At 34.3% G+C, this 19,864-nt stretch overlaps 1 protein-coding gene and 2 pseudogenes across 1 annotated transcript; 2 read left to right on the top strand and 1 right to left on the bottom strand.

Annotated features, from left to right (window-relative positions):
- Positions 1-9,323: 9,323 nt before the first annotated feature.
- Positions 9,324-9,800, top strand: LOC125809377 (uncharacterized). The gene is made up of 2 exons (XM_049489030.1): positions 9,324-9,446; positions 9,492-9,800. The coding sequence occupies exons 1-2, from the start codon at positions 9,324-9,326 to the stop codon at positions 9,798-9,800; spliced, it is 432 nt and encodes a 143-aa protein (XP_049344987.1).
- Positions 9,801-11,188: 1,388 nt separating this feature from the next.
- On the top strand, positions 11,189-11,582 carry LOC125809376 (uncharacterized; annotated as a pseudogene).
- Positions 11,583-13,375: 1,793 nt separating this feature from the next.
- Positions 13,376-15,116, bottom strand: LOC125809374 (GDSL esterase/lipase 5-like; annotated as a pseudogene).
- Between the last annotated feature and the right edge of the window lie 4,748 nt (positions 15,117-19,864).

Raw genomic sequence — 19,864 nt, 5'->3', positions numbered from 1 at the left:
GATCACTTGGAGGAGGATATGATGACGAATGAGTTGGTGCATCATAGGTATCATTAGTCTCGTACCTCCTAGAGTAAACCTGAACAACAGGAGGTCTTATTGGAGCTGATGGAACTGGCGTTGAAGGCACAATAGTAGATTGGTGCTCAATTGAAGAATCAGGCGATGTATGAGAAACATCATTTAATCGTTCTAGTATGACCCTGGTAACTTGGTACACTAACCACTCATCTTCCTCCCCCTGACTCGTAGAAATGGGAGGTGCATACAAGAATGGTGTAGCCTCCGAAAAGGCTACATCAGTTGATACTAAATATTTTCCAAGTTTTGTAGAGTAACAACGATATCCTTTCTGAAGGCGAGAATATCCCAAGAAAACACACTTAAAGGCAAGGGATCTAACTTGGTAACTGATGGTCGAACATCCCTAACATAACAAGTGCTTCCAAATACCTTAGGTTCCACCGAAAATAGGGACTTATTTGGGAAAATAATGTTATAGGGTACATTACCTACAAGCACAATAGATGACATGTGATTAATCAAGAAACAAGCTGTAGAGATTGCATCGGCCCAAAACTATTTAGGAACCTTTGTTTGAAACAATAATCCCCGAGTTGTCTCAAGTAGATGCCTGTTTTTTCTTTCAGTAACTCCATTCTGAGAAGGTGTATCAACACAAGATGACGGGTGGAGAATCCCATGTTGCCTCATATACGACTGAAATGATTCTGACATCTATTCTTTAGCATTATCACTCCTTAGTATGCGCACGGTAGTATTAAATTGAGTCTTAACTTCAGCATAAAATGCACAAAAATGGGAAAACACTTCAGATCTATTCTTCATAAAGTATATCCACGTCATTCTAGAAAAATCATCCACAAAAGTAACAAAATATTTATGTCCACTTTTGGAAACAACGTGACATGGTCCCCAAATATCAGAATGACCTAACTCAAAAGCTGACTCTACTCACTTATTAACACTTGGACTTAACGAGGTGCGATGGATTTTAGGAAATCGACAATCAAATGAAGAAATATTTTGAAACTCTGGACAAAGCTTCTTCAACAAAGGTTATATAGGATATCCCAATCGACAATGTACTTTAAATGGAGAAATAATACCTGAGCATGCAACAGACCGAGGTTCCCATTCATCAAGGATGTAGAGATCTTCAGATACATGTCATTTACCAATAACCTCATTTGTTCTAACGTCAAGAAACAGATAATAATCCGAAAAGAGCGTGATATAACAGTTAACATCTCTCATAAGTTTACTAACATAAACCAAATTAAAGGCCAATTTTGGGAGACTTAAGACAGATGATAGGGTAATAGATGAGGTTGGTTTAACAGTTCCAGATCCAACACTGGTACAAGTTGATCCATCCGCTACAATAATTGGAGATGGTGCTTTGTGTGGCTGGAAGTTAGAAAAATTAGTAGGGTTACATGGCATGTGATTTGTGGAGCCTGAATCAATCACCCATTTATTTGAAGAGGTAATAAGGCACACTTTCCCTAACTTGACAAAAGTAGTAACTGAAGAAGATTTATGATATCGGGTGAATCTAGAATAATCTTCTGATGAAACCAAATCTGTTTTGTCCGATGATGGCAAATGAGCAACATCAACCTTACTATTATACTTATCTGAACTCTTCCATTCTTCTCCCTTATTATCATTCATTCTCACAATATCAACGCAAATTAACAAAGAAATCACCAAAACTCCCAATATAAAGGTTTTAACAAGAGAATAGTCAACTTCACAAAACGGCTCAACTCAAGTAGAGAAAACCAAATAACCCAAAACAAAGTTCAGGTTGTTCGAATACCCAACAGTTCACAGATAACAAGCAAATAAAATATGAATAGCCAAAGGCTCCGAACAGAAAAACAATCAAGCAACAAAGAGGAAATTTGAACCACCAGCAGCAAAGATCAGACAGTAGTCTGGCTCAAAACAGACCAAACAGTAACAGAGAAAGGAAGTCAAACTAAAGTATCACCAAAAGAAAGATTGTAGAACCTGGATCTTGTTGTTAAATCTTCAAAACGTGGTCCAATGATAAGAAAACCACCATAAATCAATTGGGAATCTTAAGGCAATGTCAAATTAGTAAGACAGACCACCAGCTGTGAAGTTAGATGAACGAGAAATATAGCATCGGCAAATTCCGGCCACCACCAGTGGTGAGGTTCGAGAACCACCACTTCAAGTCTCACAATTTCGGTTATGCTGTGATTCCATGTGCAAGGAATTGGAGAGAATAACTTGTATATTATTCAATAGGTAAACTTGTATAGATACAATAATATTAGAAGCTAACTAAGGAAAGAAATAAAGAGGAAATCCTAAAGATATGATATCTATCTATATCTTTGTATAATATCAAGAAATAGATCTATATATATTCTGTAACGGATTCAATTTATGAGAAGGTGTGTGACCCATTCATTAGTGGCATTGCAGGAATTGATACTATTGACACAAGCATCGTAAGCATCAATGTGATATGAGACTTTAGGATGAAGGGTGTAGAGTCTAGTTGTTGTTTTACCAATTACTAATGGCTTTCGGTAAATATAGATAAATAATTAATTGACTAAGTAGTTGATGCAAGAAATTAGATTGAAATAAAAAAGAACTAGCTTCACATTACGTAAAATAATTTGTAGTCGAAGTTAATGCGATGTGAGCCAGATGGGCAACTAAAAGGATCCTGTACTACATCAGATAAATGTGCTTGTTGGAAAAGGGATATCATTTCTTTATACAGGTGGTGTGAGATTGTATAACTAATGCAATTTTTATTTGCTATATGCAGAAGAAATTCAAAAGGCTCCCTCACTATACTGATGTTATACGACGTGATTTTGAGAAAAGGGCATCTGCAAGGATGGCACAATTTTTTCAAGATGTTAGGAAAAACTTGCCTCTGAAGCCACATTGAATGAGGGGATGCAATATTCAAGGAGATGAAGAGGCACTGGGAGTCTCCTTCATTCAAGATAAAGTCTGAACAAAACAAAAAAAATTGTGATTCAAATGTTGGTGCATCACTTCATACAGGTGGTTGCATACCTCATCAAGTAATAAATAAGAGAATGGTAATCATATTCAACGTTGATAACACAAATATCTTCCTTCATTATAGAAAGAATCTACTAAAAAAGATCCATCAATTTCAAAATTTTATTTTCAAACTCATCGCAAGAAAAGTGATAAAAGTTGGGTAAATGAGAAAGCAGAAACTGCTTATGTAAGTATTCATTCACTCTATTCTTTTGTAGATTAAATATTCCTGATTTTGCTATCTTATTGTTAGAGCTCATCTTTTATGGTATTGGAAATTCAAGTTGGTGTATGAGTATATCAGGAATATGGTCGTACAATTATAGCAATATGCATAAATCTATGAAACCCTGCAATGACTATGAATTGTGAAATGAAATTGTTTTTTCCCTTGACAGCTTCAATAAACATATTCTCGAATGTTTTTTCCCATGCTTTTTAAGAAAGTATATAATATCACTAGCCATCTAGAGAGTGTTGATTTTTCAGTAATTTTGTAAGGTTCTTGTAAAGTGAATTTATATATTGTAGATGGTCAACTCCAACTGTTACAAGGTTGGATATTGATAGTTGGTCAATTTTTAGTAAATTTTCAATTTTGAGTCATTTTCTTGAATTTGTTTACTTAAGTTACAAAATGATTTTGTTAGCTATAATACATGAGATTTAGTCTAGGATTAGGGAACTTACAGAATTCAAAGATAGTTCATGTTATTTACAGAAGAGAATTTACACTAGCTAAAAAGATTCATAAGACATCTAGCCCTCGAGGAGGATACCATCAAAACATCTATGATTTCTTTTTATCCAAATACACCATAAAATAATAGCAGACACCATTCTCCAAATATTATTGATGGTGAACTAAATTAGGAAACAACAAAGAGATAATGTCGCTATAAGTTTCTAGACTGCAAATTAATTGACAAACCCTGATAATAGATGTCACGTTTAGTTGCTTCATAGCCTGGTGCTGCTTTTTGACAGGTACATGAAAAACTTCTGAATTTTTAGTATACCTTTCCATGTAAAGCCATAGTAACTCACTTCGAATAGGCTGTAAAGAATATGATAGTTAAATTTGTATGTCCCATTCTACCTTCTCATCTTAATAGACAATATTAAGTGATATTGGAACAATAGTACTAGTCACACTGTCACAGTGGAGCCAACTACCCAACCCAGCTATGCTCCCACAATTCAAGTTGCAGAAGAGTTGTATGAAACTGATCCCTTTAGTACTTGGAAAGAGATTGTCGTTGGCAATATGCTAACGCGTATTAATAGCTTCGTGATTATTCATTCTCCATGCTTTGATTAAAAAAGAGTCTCTGATAGAAAATGAAAAGGATGGAGAATGCAAAATCAATTCTCTATGCTTTGATTTGAATTTCATGCATTATACTCTTTTAACTTTAAATGTAGTGAACACACTTGATGAGATTTAACTCATCAAATGTCAAAGTATTTGAACCTTTGTGACATTTTGTATCCCAAAACAGATGTGCTACCATGCTATGTATGAAGTTGCCTCCAGAGGGGGCTAAAGTCTTGACTAGAGAATGTAATTTCTAGAATCAAATTAGGCACAGAAAGATGGAAAATGTGAATTGATCTATGCAAAGCATGTGTTATGGATAACAAGTCATCCCTTGAAATCATTCCTATTTCCAAATGCCAACAAGTAGAGGAAGAAAAATTCAGAAACTACAAAAACTAAAAATTTGATAAAGATTTTCTATAATACATGAGATTTAGTCTGGTCAGACAGTGCACTCAACTTCACCAATTGTGGTTCACTGATTGCAGCTTGTGCTCCATCATTCAACAAAGTAAAGTGCCTTAACTTGGTCTTTGGTTCTTCATTTGTGTGAGTCCAGCTGTTATTTGCAGATTGTGTTCTGCTCAATCATCCTAATAATAAGCAAATAGAGTATGACGAAACGGTCATTGAACTTGTTTTGTTGAATGAAAAGAAAAATTTGTTTTTTTTAGTATGAAGATATTTTCATATATCTAGGACATAAATATATTCTAATATATGATGGTTTCATTACAGTCTACATACATGAGTTATCATCATATTACTTTTATCTTTAAGCTCCAGATTTCAATATCTACCATTTCATAAACTCCTCTTGCCCCCGGACTGGAAATGCTCTCAGGCATGGATACCGAGAGTCTCACCTAAGACCCTTTTGGCCTTAGGCACCTTTTTTCGGTGGACTTCCTCTGCCGAAAACTTTCTTTTTGTTTTCCTTCCCTTTTCGAATCTCTTTTTTCATCGTTCTAATCTGCATGGACAAAAGGATATACTTCAGATTAGGGGGGAAATCATATGACCTAACTGAAACTAGATCAACCATAGATTTTTGGTACGAATGGGTGGAGAGTGCAAGGCTTCAAATGAGAAGGATGAAGCTTAGCAGGGTTGCACTCCTATGGTTATGCAATAGGCTCAACGATGCTTCATCCATTAAAGGGAAATCATTTAAGACTTGGAAATGCAAAGATGCAACTACCAGCATTTACTGTACCTTAGAGTTCAATAAATATGAAAAGTATATCTCTGTTGTCTTCAGTAAATGGACAAGAAAAATGATTATTTTACCTAAAAACTCATTCAATGAAGGATGGGGGACTTGTCTTAAAGATAGACAAATTCATAAATCAAATGGCAGGAGTACAAGTCTCTATTACAGAGCAAGGAGGTCTCACTTCTATGGGACTAAGGGAAAATGCTAGTTATAAAGAAATAATACAAAGAAACAAATGGAATGCTGGAGAACAGAGCTTGACTCTGGCGGCTTTCTCTGAAGGAGAAAAAGGACCCCTTAGTAGGTGTTTGGCGGGAAGATTCCAAGGATGCGTCGAGATACCCACCAGAAGTGAGGTTAGGAGCTGGGCGGAAAAGGCATGGATGGGCATCCACAATCTAAAGATCTATGACATGAATAAAACTCAGTTCCTATTTGAGTTTCAATCAAGACGAGATGCAGAGCACATACTCATGGGAGAGTGGGGTCGGAAAAATCACCTTCTACTTCTAGATGGTGGACACCAACGGTAGGAGCTTTTCCAGAAACTAACTTTGAGTGGTTCTGGGTGCGTATCATAGGTCTACCACTGCAACTTTGGAATGATAAAGTGATGAAACAAATTGGAGATCTCTGTGGGGGATGGATGGAAACGGAGGAAGAAACTCAATTGAAAAACCATCTACGATGGGCTCGAATCCGAGTGTGGGGATCGAGAGAGAAGATTGATTCTTCAGTGGAGATTAATGATGGTGAACTCATATTTACCCTGCTGTTATGGGTTGAAGCTTAGGCCAGATACCTGAAGAAGGTAAGGGATGAGCCCAATAATCGAGACAACAATATGAGGAGTGAGAAAGGAAAGGCTATAGAAAATCCTAATCTACAATTGATAGAGACATGACAGAATAGGAAAATCTTTTTCAAAAAAATTTCCAATGGTCCTTAGTAAGGACTCTGGCACTTTTACTAGTGGAAGCCACATGACCCTTGAAGGAAATGTGTCAACATATATGCATGGAATGGACCCAGACAGTCACAAAAATTTTATAGGAAAGAAATTTTGTAGGAATTGTTGTTGGCCTATTAAAGCCCAAACCTCTGATAGCCCAAATTTCATTAAAGGGAAAAGTGTTGGTCCTATTTTAAAATTCCCTCAAATAAGTCAAGAATACACTTTTTTTTTCTCCAAATTCTCTCAATAACACAGAGCTGGAGTCTGTTATGAGAATGAAGATCAAGAAAATACATGAAAACTAGAATTCAAGTGAAGAACATAAGAAATTAAATGCAAAGTGATGGAAGAAGAGAGGAAAATGACCTAACCCTCTCTATGGAAGATGCACATGAAAACCGGACTGGAAAAGAATAAAGTCAATTGTCAGCAGGACATCTTACAGTATATGAGGAGTCGGTGCCAATTCGAATGGAAGAACCTTTGTTGGAACATGAGATCGAGGACAAGACTACTATTTGGGTGCAAACCAATGTTCTAAAATTCAGCAGGATGTTTGGCACAACCTTTGAAGGATGTGATAAAATAGCTTTTGACCTCTTTATGAAGATAGATAAAAAAAAAAAAAAGGGGGGGGGGGGGGGGTATTAGATCAAAAGAAAGAGGCGAACAATAAATACACCAAGCAGAGTTCTATTCCTAAAGAACTCAAGAACCTTGAATTCCATGTAAATTTTAAGGATAGGGAACCTAGAGGCAGGGGGAGAATAACACCCTTGATGCTCAAATGAAGATAAAAATCATATCTTGAAATGTGAGAGGGTTGAATGGGGGAGGGGGGATAACATGAGCTTGGTTAGAGGTTTAACTAAGCAATGGGGAGCTGATGCTTATGTCTTTCTTGAGACAAAACTGATTGGAGGGATGTTACTTTATTAAAAAAAGTGTGGCATAACAGGTGTTTGGGAGAACTTCATTTAGATGTTGTAGGAAGAAGTGGGGGGATAGCGGTGATGTGGGATAAGAGGTACTAGAAGGGGGAGCTGGTAGAGGTAGGAGGACAAATGCTTACATATAAATTGATAGGCATAGAACAAAATCTTTCTTGGTTTCTAACTGATGTCTATGCTGACTGTAACATAGTGATTAGAAGGGAACTATGGAAGGAGCTAACAACAATTAGAGATTCTTGTGTTAGGCTATGGGTTGTGTGCAGTGATATCAGGTATCCTAATGAGAGAACTGGCAATCACAATCTATCTCGGAGAATGACAAAGTTCACTGATTGGATTAATGAGATGGAATTAATTTATCCTCCTTTATTTGGATGATCTTTTACTTGGAGAAGGGGGGAAAGCCATATAACGGCATCAAGAATAGACAAATTCCTATATTCTAGTCAATGGGAGAAAGTGTTTCCATAAATCAGACAGAGTACTCTTCCTAGAGTAGGTTCAGATCACAACCCTTTGCTCTTGTATTGTGGATAATGGACTCCAATGAAAACATATTGCAAGTTTGAACAATGGTGGATGAGAGTGGAGGGTTTCAAGGGAAAGTCAGAATGGTGGACATCTTTTTCAGTCACTGGAACAACCTCCTATATGTTGTCCACAAAGCTGAAGATGTTGAAAGGAAACTAAAGAATGGGGGTTTAAAAACAAAGGTAATTGGAAGCATATAAAGGAAGATATTCTGAATCAGATAGCCAATCTTGAAGAAATCCAGGAACAAAGACCACTAAATGAGGATGAGATACTTCACAAATTCAATCTCACAAACGAGTTTGCAGAAGTGTCCAGGAATGAGAAAGTAGCATGGAGACAGAGGTCAAGGGTACAATGGTTGAAACAAGGGTATAAGAATACAAAATACTTCCACAGAGTTGCCACAGCCCATAGGAGAACACAATTGAAAAACTAAAAGTGGAAGGTGCAACTATCACTAAACCAGAAGAGATCAAGCAAATGACTGTAAGCTTTTATCAAAAGCTTTATAAGGAACTAGAGCAATGGAGACCAGGTTTCAACTTGCAGGGATATGAAAGAGTGAATAAAAAAGAGAAGGTTTGGTTACAGAGACAATTTGAGAAAGATGATGTTTTAGAAGCACTCAAGTTGTGTGCTAGTGACAAGGCCCTGGGCCCATATGGTTTCCCTACGAGTTTCTACCAGAGCTTCTAGGAAATCATCAAAGTAGATATCATGAAGATAATGCAACAGTTCCATGATCAACATGTTTTTAAAAGAGTTTGAATGCAACCTATATAGCTCTAATCCCTAATAAAGTGAGAGTTGTTGAATTAAGAGATTTCAGACCTATTAGTTTGATAAGTGGAATCTACAAAATAATTGCGCAGAAAGACTGAAAAAGGTGATAAGCAAGCTAGTCAATAAACATCAAATGGCCTTTATCAAAAGGATACAAATCATTGGCGCAAATTTGATAGCAAGTGAATGTGTTGACTCAAGAATTAAAGGCGAAGATCTTGGCATCATGTGTAAATTGGACATAGAGAAGGCATATGATCATATAAACTGAGAATTCCTGCTCAAAATTCTAGAGAAGATGGGTTTTGGGGGAAAATGGTTGATGTGGATTGGCTTTTGTATAAAAATCATTAGGTTCTCCATTCTGGTAAATGGAGAACCTACAGGTTTTTTCCATCAAAAAAAGGACTCAAATAGGGAGATCCACTCTCTCCTTTCCTGTTCATCTTATCCATGTAAGGTTTTAACAGCACGATGAAAGTGGCTATTCAAAATCATTGGATAAGAGGATTCACGATTGGCAATCTTTCAGTGGAGGAGATGCAGATATGTCATCTACTATATGCAGATGACACAATCATATTTTGTGAAGCAAAGGCAAGTCAGATTTCATTCATAAGGATGACCTTGGTGATTTTTTAGGCAGTTTCTAGGCTATTAATAAATTGGAGGAAGAGCTGCATATTTTCCATTAAGGAGGTTCCTGAAATACAAAATTTGGCAACTATTTTGGGGTGCAGAGTGGAGCAGCTTCCAATGACCTATTTAGGCATGCCGCTGGGACACAATCACAAAGAGTTAGAAATATGGGATGACATCATTGAGAAGATTGAAAAGAAATTGGCTAACTGGAAAGCCCAATACATCTCATTAGTAGGGAGAGTTACTTTGATAAAGGATTCAATGCCTACTTATGTAATGTCACTGTTTCACATCCCTGCTAAGGTGTAGGAAAGGCTTGACAAGCTAAGAAAAGATTTTTTGTGGTTGGAAAACAAAGAAGGAAAGGGCCGACATTTAGTTAAATGGCAGGTTGTACAACTTCACAAGCAACCAGGTGGACTTGAAATAAGAAATCTAAGAATTCAAAATACATCTCTTCTCTCAAAGTGGCTATGGAGGTTTACCAAGGAAACACGTGCTTTGTGGTGAGAGGTGATAGTAAACAAATACGGTATGGATGGGAAATGGTGCTCCAACTTAGTGAACGGCACCTATGGAGTTTCAGTTTGGAGAACCATCATAAATTTGTGGCCCAATCTAATCAGAAATATAGACTATAAAGTGGGATCTGGAACCAAGACTTCATTCTGGAAGGAGAATTGGATTGGAAATAAGTCACTGATGGTCTTGTTTCCAAACCTTAAGAGACAATGGCTGATGTTTAGTCCCAACAGGGATGGAACATTGTGTTTAGAAGATTCCTTAATGATTGGGAGATTGGGAGAGTCATTGCTTTATTACAAATATTGGATGGGTTTACAGGGAAATCAATGGACGAAGACTCTATCAGATGGAGACATAGGAGCGATGGGGTGCTATCAGTTAACAAATTATATATCAAGGAAGTGAAAGAGTTGCAAGGTGGTAAGATTGGTCCCTGGAACCAGATATGGAAAACCGAGGTACCAACCAAGGTGAAGTGTTTCTCCTGGTTGGTGGCAAGGAAACGTTACTCCACTCATGAAAGATTAAAGAAGAGAGGCTTTCAGATTGCTTCTTGGTGCTCTCTATGTAATGAAGTTGTGGAAACTAGTATACATTTGTTCCTACATTGCAGAGTGACAACATTATTATGGAACTTATTTTTGGGCCTAACACAAATAAAGTGGACTATGCCGGAACACACAACAGATTTACTCAGTTGCTGGATCAAAAAGGGGGGGGAGAGTAAAACTCAAAAAAAATGGTGGAGTATGATTCCATCATGCATATGGTGGTCCATATGGAAGTAGAGAAACAATAGGTGCTTTAAAAACAAGGGGAATACTTTTGAGAAGGTTAAATGGTTGTGTATGACAACCTTTTATTTTTGGTGTAAATAAGAAGGAATAGATCAGAATGCACAAATTATAGATTTCATAGGAAATATGTAATCTATTAGTTGTTTTGTCGTAGATTGAAATGTAAATCTTTTGGAGGTCTCCGTCATGTCCTTAATGCTGATGAATACAACCTTACCCTTATAAAAAAAAATTGCCTTTAAACATTGTCTCAAATAACCTGTTTTGATGCAGAATAATTTTGAAAGAAAGAAACAAGAACTATTAGCTTCTCAAAGTGCATCAACTGCGGAAGGAGAAACTAATTCAGCTGGTCAACCTTCTCAATTAACAAAAATGGATATCTGGGTGCAATCTGTTGGTGGACAGAAAAAAAGGAAGAGTTAAAGGTCTTGGCTCCCTGGGTCAATCTGTGAAGGCATCATCTAAACAATCAACATCGGCTTTATCGAGAGAAACTGATGAGATGATTAAAGCTCAGGTAAATGCTTCCAATGCTGACTTATATGCTCAATTGCAGAAAGAGCGTCACAAAAATAAGAGGATGAGGAAAGAATTAGACTTATTGAAGAAGCATGAATACAATGCATCATCTTCAAATGTGCAATCATCTCAAGAAGACAATCAAGCTTATGAGGATGAAAGTGGTGATGACTCTGATAGCGTGAATGACAGTGGTTTTGTCCATGACTCTGATAGTGTGAATGAAAGTGACTATATTAAGGATTGAAATAGTTGATAGTACTATTTAGGATTCAAATTTGAATTGTATATTGTTTTTGACCGTTTAAGAATCATAAACTATTGATCTTGCGGGTTTCTTTTTGTAGGAATTATGAGTTCTGTTTTTTGTTGAATGAAAGTGATATAATGTGAGTTGTATTTTTTGTTAGTTCTTACGGGTTTCTTTTCATAGGAATTATCTTGAGCAATATTTTCATATATATATATATATATATCCGCAAGAAATTTCCTTTTGTTTCACAAAAAAATATCTCCAAACTCCTACATATTTACTTGGGAATTGCTTGTGAAATATTTCTACGAAAATCTGTAAGAAATTTTGGTAAAAAATTTGCAAGAATTTTTTATATTTATCGCAGATAAATCCGCAAGTAACACATGCGGATTTTAATTCCCTAAGTAAATTACCTAGGGCTTGTATAAATCCGCAAGTAAGAGTTACTACGAAGGTTTTTCCATCAGATTTCATTTTTCCAGAAAGTTCGCAAGTAATTGAATTACATGCGAATTTTACTATATTATTCCTAGAAAAATCCCCAAGTAATCAGTAATTTTCTTATAGTGCGTAGTGTCACGTCCCGCCACTTCGCAGTAGAATTTTGCGTCCGAATAGGGGCGGAAGGGTCTAGAGTTGTAGAGAGGTTTCCGGAAGACTCTAGAACCCTTTAGATTATTCAAGAAGGCTAGAGAATTCCCTAGAATTCTCTAGAATGACTTAGAAGGCAATGGAAGGTCCTAGAGTGTGTAGAGAGTTCTAGAGCTAGGACCAAAGTGTAAATATCTTAGGGACTTGTAAGTAAATTTAAATTGCACTTTAGTCCCTAGGTGCTAGTATAAATAGAGGTGCCCCTCATTTGCTAGGCACCAAGAAAGTGTAAAGCATTCTCCAAAAGCAATACAAAAACCTTCTTCCAAAATTCTCTTAAGTCTTTCCTTAAGCATTCTCTTAGCGATCTAGTCTTAAAGGGCTTACTTGAGCTTACAAGATCGTGAAAGATTCGTGAGTAAGTTGTCAAGTGCCGCACGGAGCTTTAGTAAGACTCTAAGTCCGTGACAGTAGGCTCAATGTTACCACATTTTTGTTTTTCTTGTTTCCTTTGACATGAGAATTTGGGGACAAGCCTGCTTCTCTACCAACCAGCTCCATATTTAGTATGTTATCTTCTTCTTCCCAATCTTCTTCGGTTGATCTGTAACACATCTTAACAAAATTTTAATTAGAGGTATTTTTACTAAATAATCTTATAATGATAATTTGAAATTAGATCTAAATTTGATTACTATTACTTTATGTAGTTGTTTAATAGTAAGGTTAGTATGAGAAAAAGTAATAAAATTTTCTTGATTTGTTAAAATGGATAAGTTAAACAAAAAATCTATTTTTTTTATAGAAGGGTCAAGTAAAATGAAACGGAGGGAGTATTTCTTAATATGAGGTGGCCAGAGGACTTAGCAATTTTCCAACCTTTTATCTTATTTACTTTTTTATCTTCTTTTTATTTAATTGGAGATAGGAAAAGGAGAAATGAGAAGGTGATTGCGATTTTCCAGCTTAGCTAATTACAAATCAAATAAAAATAGTACATACATACTTATTCTTTTCCCAATGACTCTAAAAGGGAATTTGAGAGTCAACCCAAAACTTCAAAATAGAAACTAGAGAGTAAACAAAACTTTTATGAATTTCTCCCATACATAGTATAGGTTAAACAGAAGAATTTTGCCTTCTATTTATTTGAGTATATTTTACATACCCAAATTCAATATTGAGTTACAATACTAAAGTTGGATAAAAGATTTTAGATTTTGAGGTGCAATGACATCAGTCGTCCCATTCCATAATAGTTGAGCAAATTGCTGGTTGGCTGCTTCTGTTGGATGGCTGGCATCAAAGAACACAAAATCTGTCACATTTTTGCATAACTCATACTCTTTTACTTGCCTCTTTCCTCCACAACTATTAATTCCTTTAAATGCACCCGTCCCACAACATGCTTCTATTGATACATTAAAACCTACACAAAACACACAAAATTACCCTTATGATTGATCCCTTGAAACATAAATATATAATGTTATGAACATCAAATAAAAACATAATACATAATCCTGCTTTTTAATTTGGCCTCAACTGACATTTATGTCTTCCAACTTTGGATGTGCATGAGTAGACACTTAAACTTAATTGTATAAAGTTGAACAGTAGACACATATGCATCCTATACGTGGCAATTTCACATCCTACGTGGAGTCCTACGTATATTAGTGTGTGTCTATTTGTTCAATTTTATACAAGTTTAAGTGTTTTGTTGTGCACACCCAAAGTTGGAGGACTAAATTAAGATGTAGTCAAGTTAAAAGAGCATATTTTTGTATTATCCCTAAAATAAAACTTACCATATTTGGAAGGGTTATCAATTCTTTGAGTAAAGAGTTTGTAAAGATCAAATAATGCAAAATTAAATCCTTTGAAATTTTGTTGTAATTGTGTGAGCCTTTTGGGAAGAGCATTGTTGTGCATCTCTAGTAGTCCACTCAATTCTTGCATGCACTCACCACTTTTACCTCCTATTTGAGCATTAAATGCCCTTCCACTTGGGGAACAACCTTAAGGGGGCAATGTAAATATGATAAATTTTCTTCCTCTATTGTAAATTGCCTGCTACAATATTCATTCACACAATGTTAATCAAATTTATCTAATTAATGTTGCCAATACTAGTTAACAAATTAATTATTACCTGTAAAATAGCAGTAAAATTACCCAATACCATCTCCGAAAATTGTTCTCGTTACTTCCCGTGCTAAACATGTATACAGTATCAATCAGGAGTTGTTGAGACTGTTGTGACCCTAACTTATTCACCAACAATTCAACCACTTCATTGAAATGTGTTAACTGAAGATCTATAACCTGAAAATTAATTTTATTACATTCGTTGGAAAAAATTGTACATTTTCATAGATAAATTAGTTATACGTATTAAAGAGATGTCAAAAATGAAAAGAATATAATACGAAAGATAATAAAATGATTTTCGAAAAAAAAAGTTACTTACAATACCGCGATTGGTTTCTACTAAACAACCTTGAGCCACTAGAAGCAAAGTTCACCCCATGAAGAAATTTATCGGTCCCAATTTCAAAAAATGCCGGAATTAATGACAAGTTAGCAAATTCCGCTTCAAAAAATAAAATAATTTAGTTACAAATACAAGAGAAGAATAAAAATGTCGATTTTTCAGTATCATTACTAATAAAATCGGATATGAGGTGACCATCACAAGGTCTACCGGTAGGAGAGTTGAAGAACTTTTCACCATAAGGCGACCAATTAATTAGCTTGGAATTGAGTAGTAGTGTTGATATAATTATTATTTCCTGAATCTAAAATCGAATCACCAAACACAAATAGGGCACGTAAAGGTCCGTCACCTTCAACACATTTACTTGGATTGGTAAAGAAAAAGGCAAAGAAAACCAAACAGCATACATGAAACAAGTTGGTAAAAAAAGTCATTATAATTGTTTGTGATGATAATGGGGATAGTTCGATAGTTTGTCTCACTTTTATATAAAAAAATATTGTTTTCTTTTATGATTAAAATTTTAATATGGACATCTACAGATATCTTAACCTGATCCTATATTAAATGTTAGGTTAAAAATGGCAAGATTTTTTAAATATTATTCTATATGTAGTCTTTCCTAGGTAAATTGGTAGTTGATTATTTACTTAATTTATGTTTATTTTATTATTATAAAAATAGGAATAACACTATTGAGTGACCAAAAAAAGTTTTTAAAATATTTACTTATATACCTTTTTAATCTATTTTATACTATACCAGTTGAAAATATAGTTTAAAACAAATACTAATTCTAATTTTCGATTTGCATCCAATGTATTAAAGAGTTGCTATCACATTCAGATTAGAAAATATCAAACGGATGCCCTTATTTTTCATGGAGTACTTTTGTAATTGAAAATTGTTTGTGGCTGTAAAAAGTTTAAGTTTAAGTTTAACTTAGAAAGAGATTAAGTAATTATTAGACCATATTTTAATAGGCTTAGATATTTTTAGAATTATCTTTATATGCTTGATCTTAAAAGATAGAATATGAGTCATTACACTAAAGTAACATATTAATTTCATCACAACGAATAAAGTAAACATCAAATATAATTGTACTGTTAAAGATTTTATCCAATATCTAGAATTTTGATTATTTTTTTTGGAATCCAGGATAACCCAAAGCCGTTACAATCTCTATCACAATCTTTGTCTTTGGGGTGATCACTCTGTGGTGAACATTCTGCGTACACTCGATAAACCCCCACTGTGAATTCCTTATTAATCAATAATAAAATACTGCTAAATTAGGCTAATTCACAACTAAGTTTTACCAACGGTTACTCAATTTTGAGTTAGTCAAAGTCACATTTTTTAATATATATTTTTTTGTTACATACTAGGGGTGTGCATTCGGTTTTTTGGTTTGGTTTTACACTATTCGGTTTGAATTTTCGGTTTTTGGTTTTGTAAAAGTGTAACCCAATCCGATCCAAAATAAATTTGGTTTGGTTTGGTTTTCCTCTATTCGGTTTGGCTTTCTTCGGTTTGGTTATTCGGTTATGTCAATAATTAATAACATATATAACCAAAGTAATAATATTTAATCCCTTAAATATACTTTCTAATATAAATCATAAGTAAAACTTAAAACACAATACTTATAAGTATACCTATTATAGATGCAATTCAAACATAAAAGGGAGAAAAGAGAAAAGACACAAGTACCCCCTAGACTATAACCGAAATCACAGCGACACACCTTAACTAAATTAAGGTCCTATTACCCCCTTGAACTCATTTTTTTTGTAATTTTGTACACCTTTTGACTTATGTGGCACACCACGCGACTCCACACAGTATATATATATATAATTCGGTTTTTTCGGTTTTTCAGTTTTTATCTTTTAAAATTCGAAACCAAACCAAAAAACCAAACAAAGTAATTTATTAATCCAAAACCAATCCGAAAAACCAAAAAACCAATCCAAATAAAAATTCGATTTGATTTGGTTTGATTATTCGGTTTAATCCGAATAGTGCACACCCCTATACATACGGGTCATCCAACTAAAAGTTTATCAAACAAATCATTTTTTTTATTTTAAATTTTTGTTATATAAATGTCATCAAATTTGGATCAAGTTTACTAAAAAGAAGAGTCTCACTTGAATTTTCTATATTTTGTATTGAAGTATGCATGACACCAAAATAAGTTAATTATATTTGTTAATTTACTCTTTTGTTCTATTTTGATTTGTCACACAGTTTAAAAAAATAACGAAGACTTTTGAATTTTATGGTCTTAAATTAAAAATATATGTCAAATTACTAAAATGCCCTATGCTCTTAAATATATCATTGGAAAAGTTGCTAAAAACAAAAAGAGACATTCTTTTTATGACGGATCAAAAGGAAAATAGGACAAACAAATTAAAATGAACGAAAATTTTCACGAATAATTTCAACGAAATCTTTCAGTTTCTTATTTTACTATGTTCAACTCTATGTATTCCTCTATTAGTAGAGTACATTGAATATACTTAAATGACTGTAACAAAGTTTCTCATATTTGTATCAACAACTACTCTAGAGGGAATATTTTTATGCAGTGTTGGCAATTTAATAACTATCATTGTAGGGCCAGAATGTTTCAGGTTATGCTCCTCCATATTATCATGATACATCAAGAAAGGTATATAGTCTAATGCGGCTACTACGAAATACTTACTCATGAATGGGCCAAACTCTTCTATATTGGTTCATGATTTTTCTTAGCTATATAATTCATCCGGAGGGGTGGGGGAGATTGAGCCTCAAGAAATACTAAACGATCTTATCAATATATCAATGTATATATAATTTCGCTCATATTCATTATCGTAGAAATTGAGTTCAAGCTTTCTCCAGCCCCTTCTCATCAACGAATTCGTTTTTGAGGACGACTCTCAATCAAGTGATTTTCCCTTTTAGGGTACTGACAATTTGTTCATTTATTGCATTTAATAACTAGGTAATCGTGTAAAGCATGACCAGTTTGATGACAATTTTTTACACAATTTTACACAATCCTATTAGTGGCGGTAAAATCATCTAGTCGCTTAAGATCCACACAAATTCTTCAAATTTAAGACAAGGAAGAATATCTTCAAGAGTTGGCAAAGGTTGTCGGTTAAGCAATGCAGCCTGAGTTGGTTCATAATCATAACTAAAAGCAATCAAAAGTTGAAGCAATTTGTCATTATTGTGGTAATGTAAAATTTTGGCATCGTCATCAAAAAACTTTAAATTTGATTTGGTCTGGAGAAATATTCATAGAGAGTTTCCTCCTTTTCTTATTTCAAGGTAGTCATCTCTTTCATCAGTTGAAAAACAATCAAAAAGATCAAAAATAGTATATGTTGAGAGAAATGAGCTCATACCTCTTTTCCAGTGTCAAACTATCCAAATTGGAGAGGAATATTTTAAAAAGAAGTGTTTCGAAGTAACATAATAATATCATAATTTCGGCTATTTCAATCTTCCAAATGATCAACAAACTTTTCATCTGTTTCAGTCTCACTTTGCTTTGGACAAATAATATAACCAGTGACATATTGTTGGTGTAGATAATGGTGAAACAGTAATGAAGAAGACAAAGGTAGGGGTGTAAATCACCAGATTAATTCGTATTTTTTAAATATCAAATCAAACCATTTGTATGGAGTTAAAAAATAAATAAATCAAACCAAATCAATAATAGTCAGATTTTTTCAACCTCAATTTTTTTTGAAAGATTCTATTTTCTCGGATTTTTTGGACTTTTTCGAATTTTATTGGTAAAGACTAAAGATCCTATTTTCTTTCCGTGATTTTTAAAAAACTGTTGAACACTAACTTAATTTTTATCCTAGAAATGCATTCATTAGTTTCATTTGACATTGCAAACCCATGAATTTAATAGTCAATTTCCCATTCCATTTGGAAATACAAGAGAGTTTCTATTATTTTTTTGGACAAATCATAAAACATTATCAATACTAAATTCAAACCCGAATCACTGGTATGTCAAATTGACTTCTGCTTTAAATTTCAAAGGTTTTACTCATTTGTTAAATGACTACTCCATATTCTTTAAGAAAACATATTCTTCTATATGTATTGTGGCTGTCTACGTAGATGATATCTTGTTAACATGACATCAAAGAGATGAATGGACTTAAAGTCTTCCTGGCTGAAAAGTTCAAAATTAAAGACTTGGGAAACTTGCACTATTTTCTTGGTATGGTGGTTCTTCGCGAGCAGTTGTGTCTAATTCTCAATCAACGCAAGTTCACTTTGGATTTGCTGGCAGAATTTGATATTTTCGGTCTTACTCCAGTATCTCCCCCCTCTTGATCCCACATCAAGATTGCTTGCTAATTCGGGTGATCCAATCAAAGACCCAACTTTGCATCGTCATCTACTCGGAAAGTTAAATTATCTCACACATACTAGCCTAGATCTTGCCTTTAATGTACAATATTTGAGCCAAATATATGCACAATGACGGATTCAGGATTTCAATGTTCTGGGTGCTCCCTTAGCTACAGTGGCGGATCGAAAATTTCGACTAAGGAGTGTCAAAATATAATGAAGTAAAATCGTGTAGAAGCTAAGGAGTGTCTATATATATATATATATATCTATATAAATATATTATTTTTAATGGTTTTTACCTAACTACATGTATAATTTTCCGACAAAGAATTGTCGATCGACACCCTTTGAGTATATTCCGTTATTGCTTAGCTATCAATCACAAATATAAGTGCACAAGTTTAACACTTGTTAAAAAAAAGGACAATCATATTTAAGCACGATAATAAAAAAAATTACAATAAAAATTATCTTGTATAAAAAAAAAGTTAGAAAAGACCATTAGCGAAAGAGAAAAAGCAACAATCTGCATGGAAGAAAATAAAATAAAATGTCCAATTAGAATAAATAAGTAAGAGAAGAGCTCATTTTTAAACTAAAAATAATGTCTTTGGAGGGAATAGAACCTCTGGCAAAGAAATAAAAAGAATGAAAGACCTTGAGCACCCACAATAAACCACCACGCCAATTAAGTCATTGTTCCTACGGGTGCTCTCTAGTAAATTATATACAATTCTTCTTTCTTTCTATATAAATATATATAATTCGATACGAGATTAATGGGTGCTCGAGCACC

The sequence above is a fragment of the Solanum verrucosum genome, unplaced genomic scaffold, assembly GCF_900185275.1.
Source record: "Solanum verrucosum unplaced genomic scaffold, falcon-dt-bn FXZP01000062.1, whole genome shotgun sequence".
In the NCBI taxonomy this organism is placed as follows: domain Eukaryota; kingdom Viridiplantae; phylum Streptophyta; class Magnoliopsida; order Solanales; family Solanaceae; genus Solanum; species Solanum verrucosum.
Note: the sequence above shows the minus strand (reverse complement) of the source record. Positions and strands in the feature narration are given on the sequence as shown.

What these genes read in the sequence shown, in the direction of transcription:
- LOC125809377 (XM_049489030.1), top strand. Translation starts at nt 9,324, where the DNA reads ATGAAAGTGGCTATTCAAAATCATTGGATAAGAGGATTCACGATTGGC. An exon ending in TCATATTTTGTGAAGCAAAG is followed by an intron (nt 9,447 to 9,491) that starts GCAAGTCAGATT and finishes GTGATTTTTTAG; the next exon opens with GCAGTTTCTAGGCTATTAAT.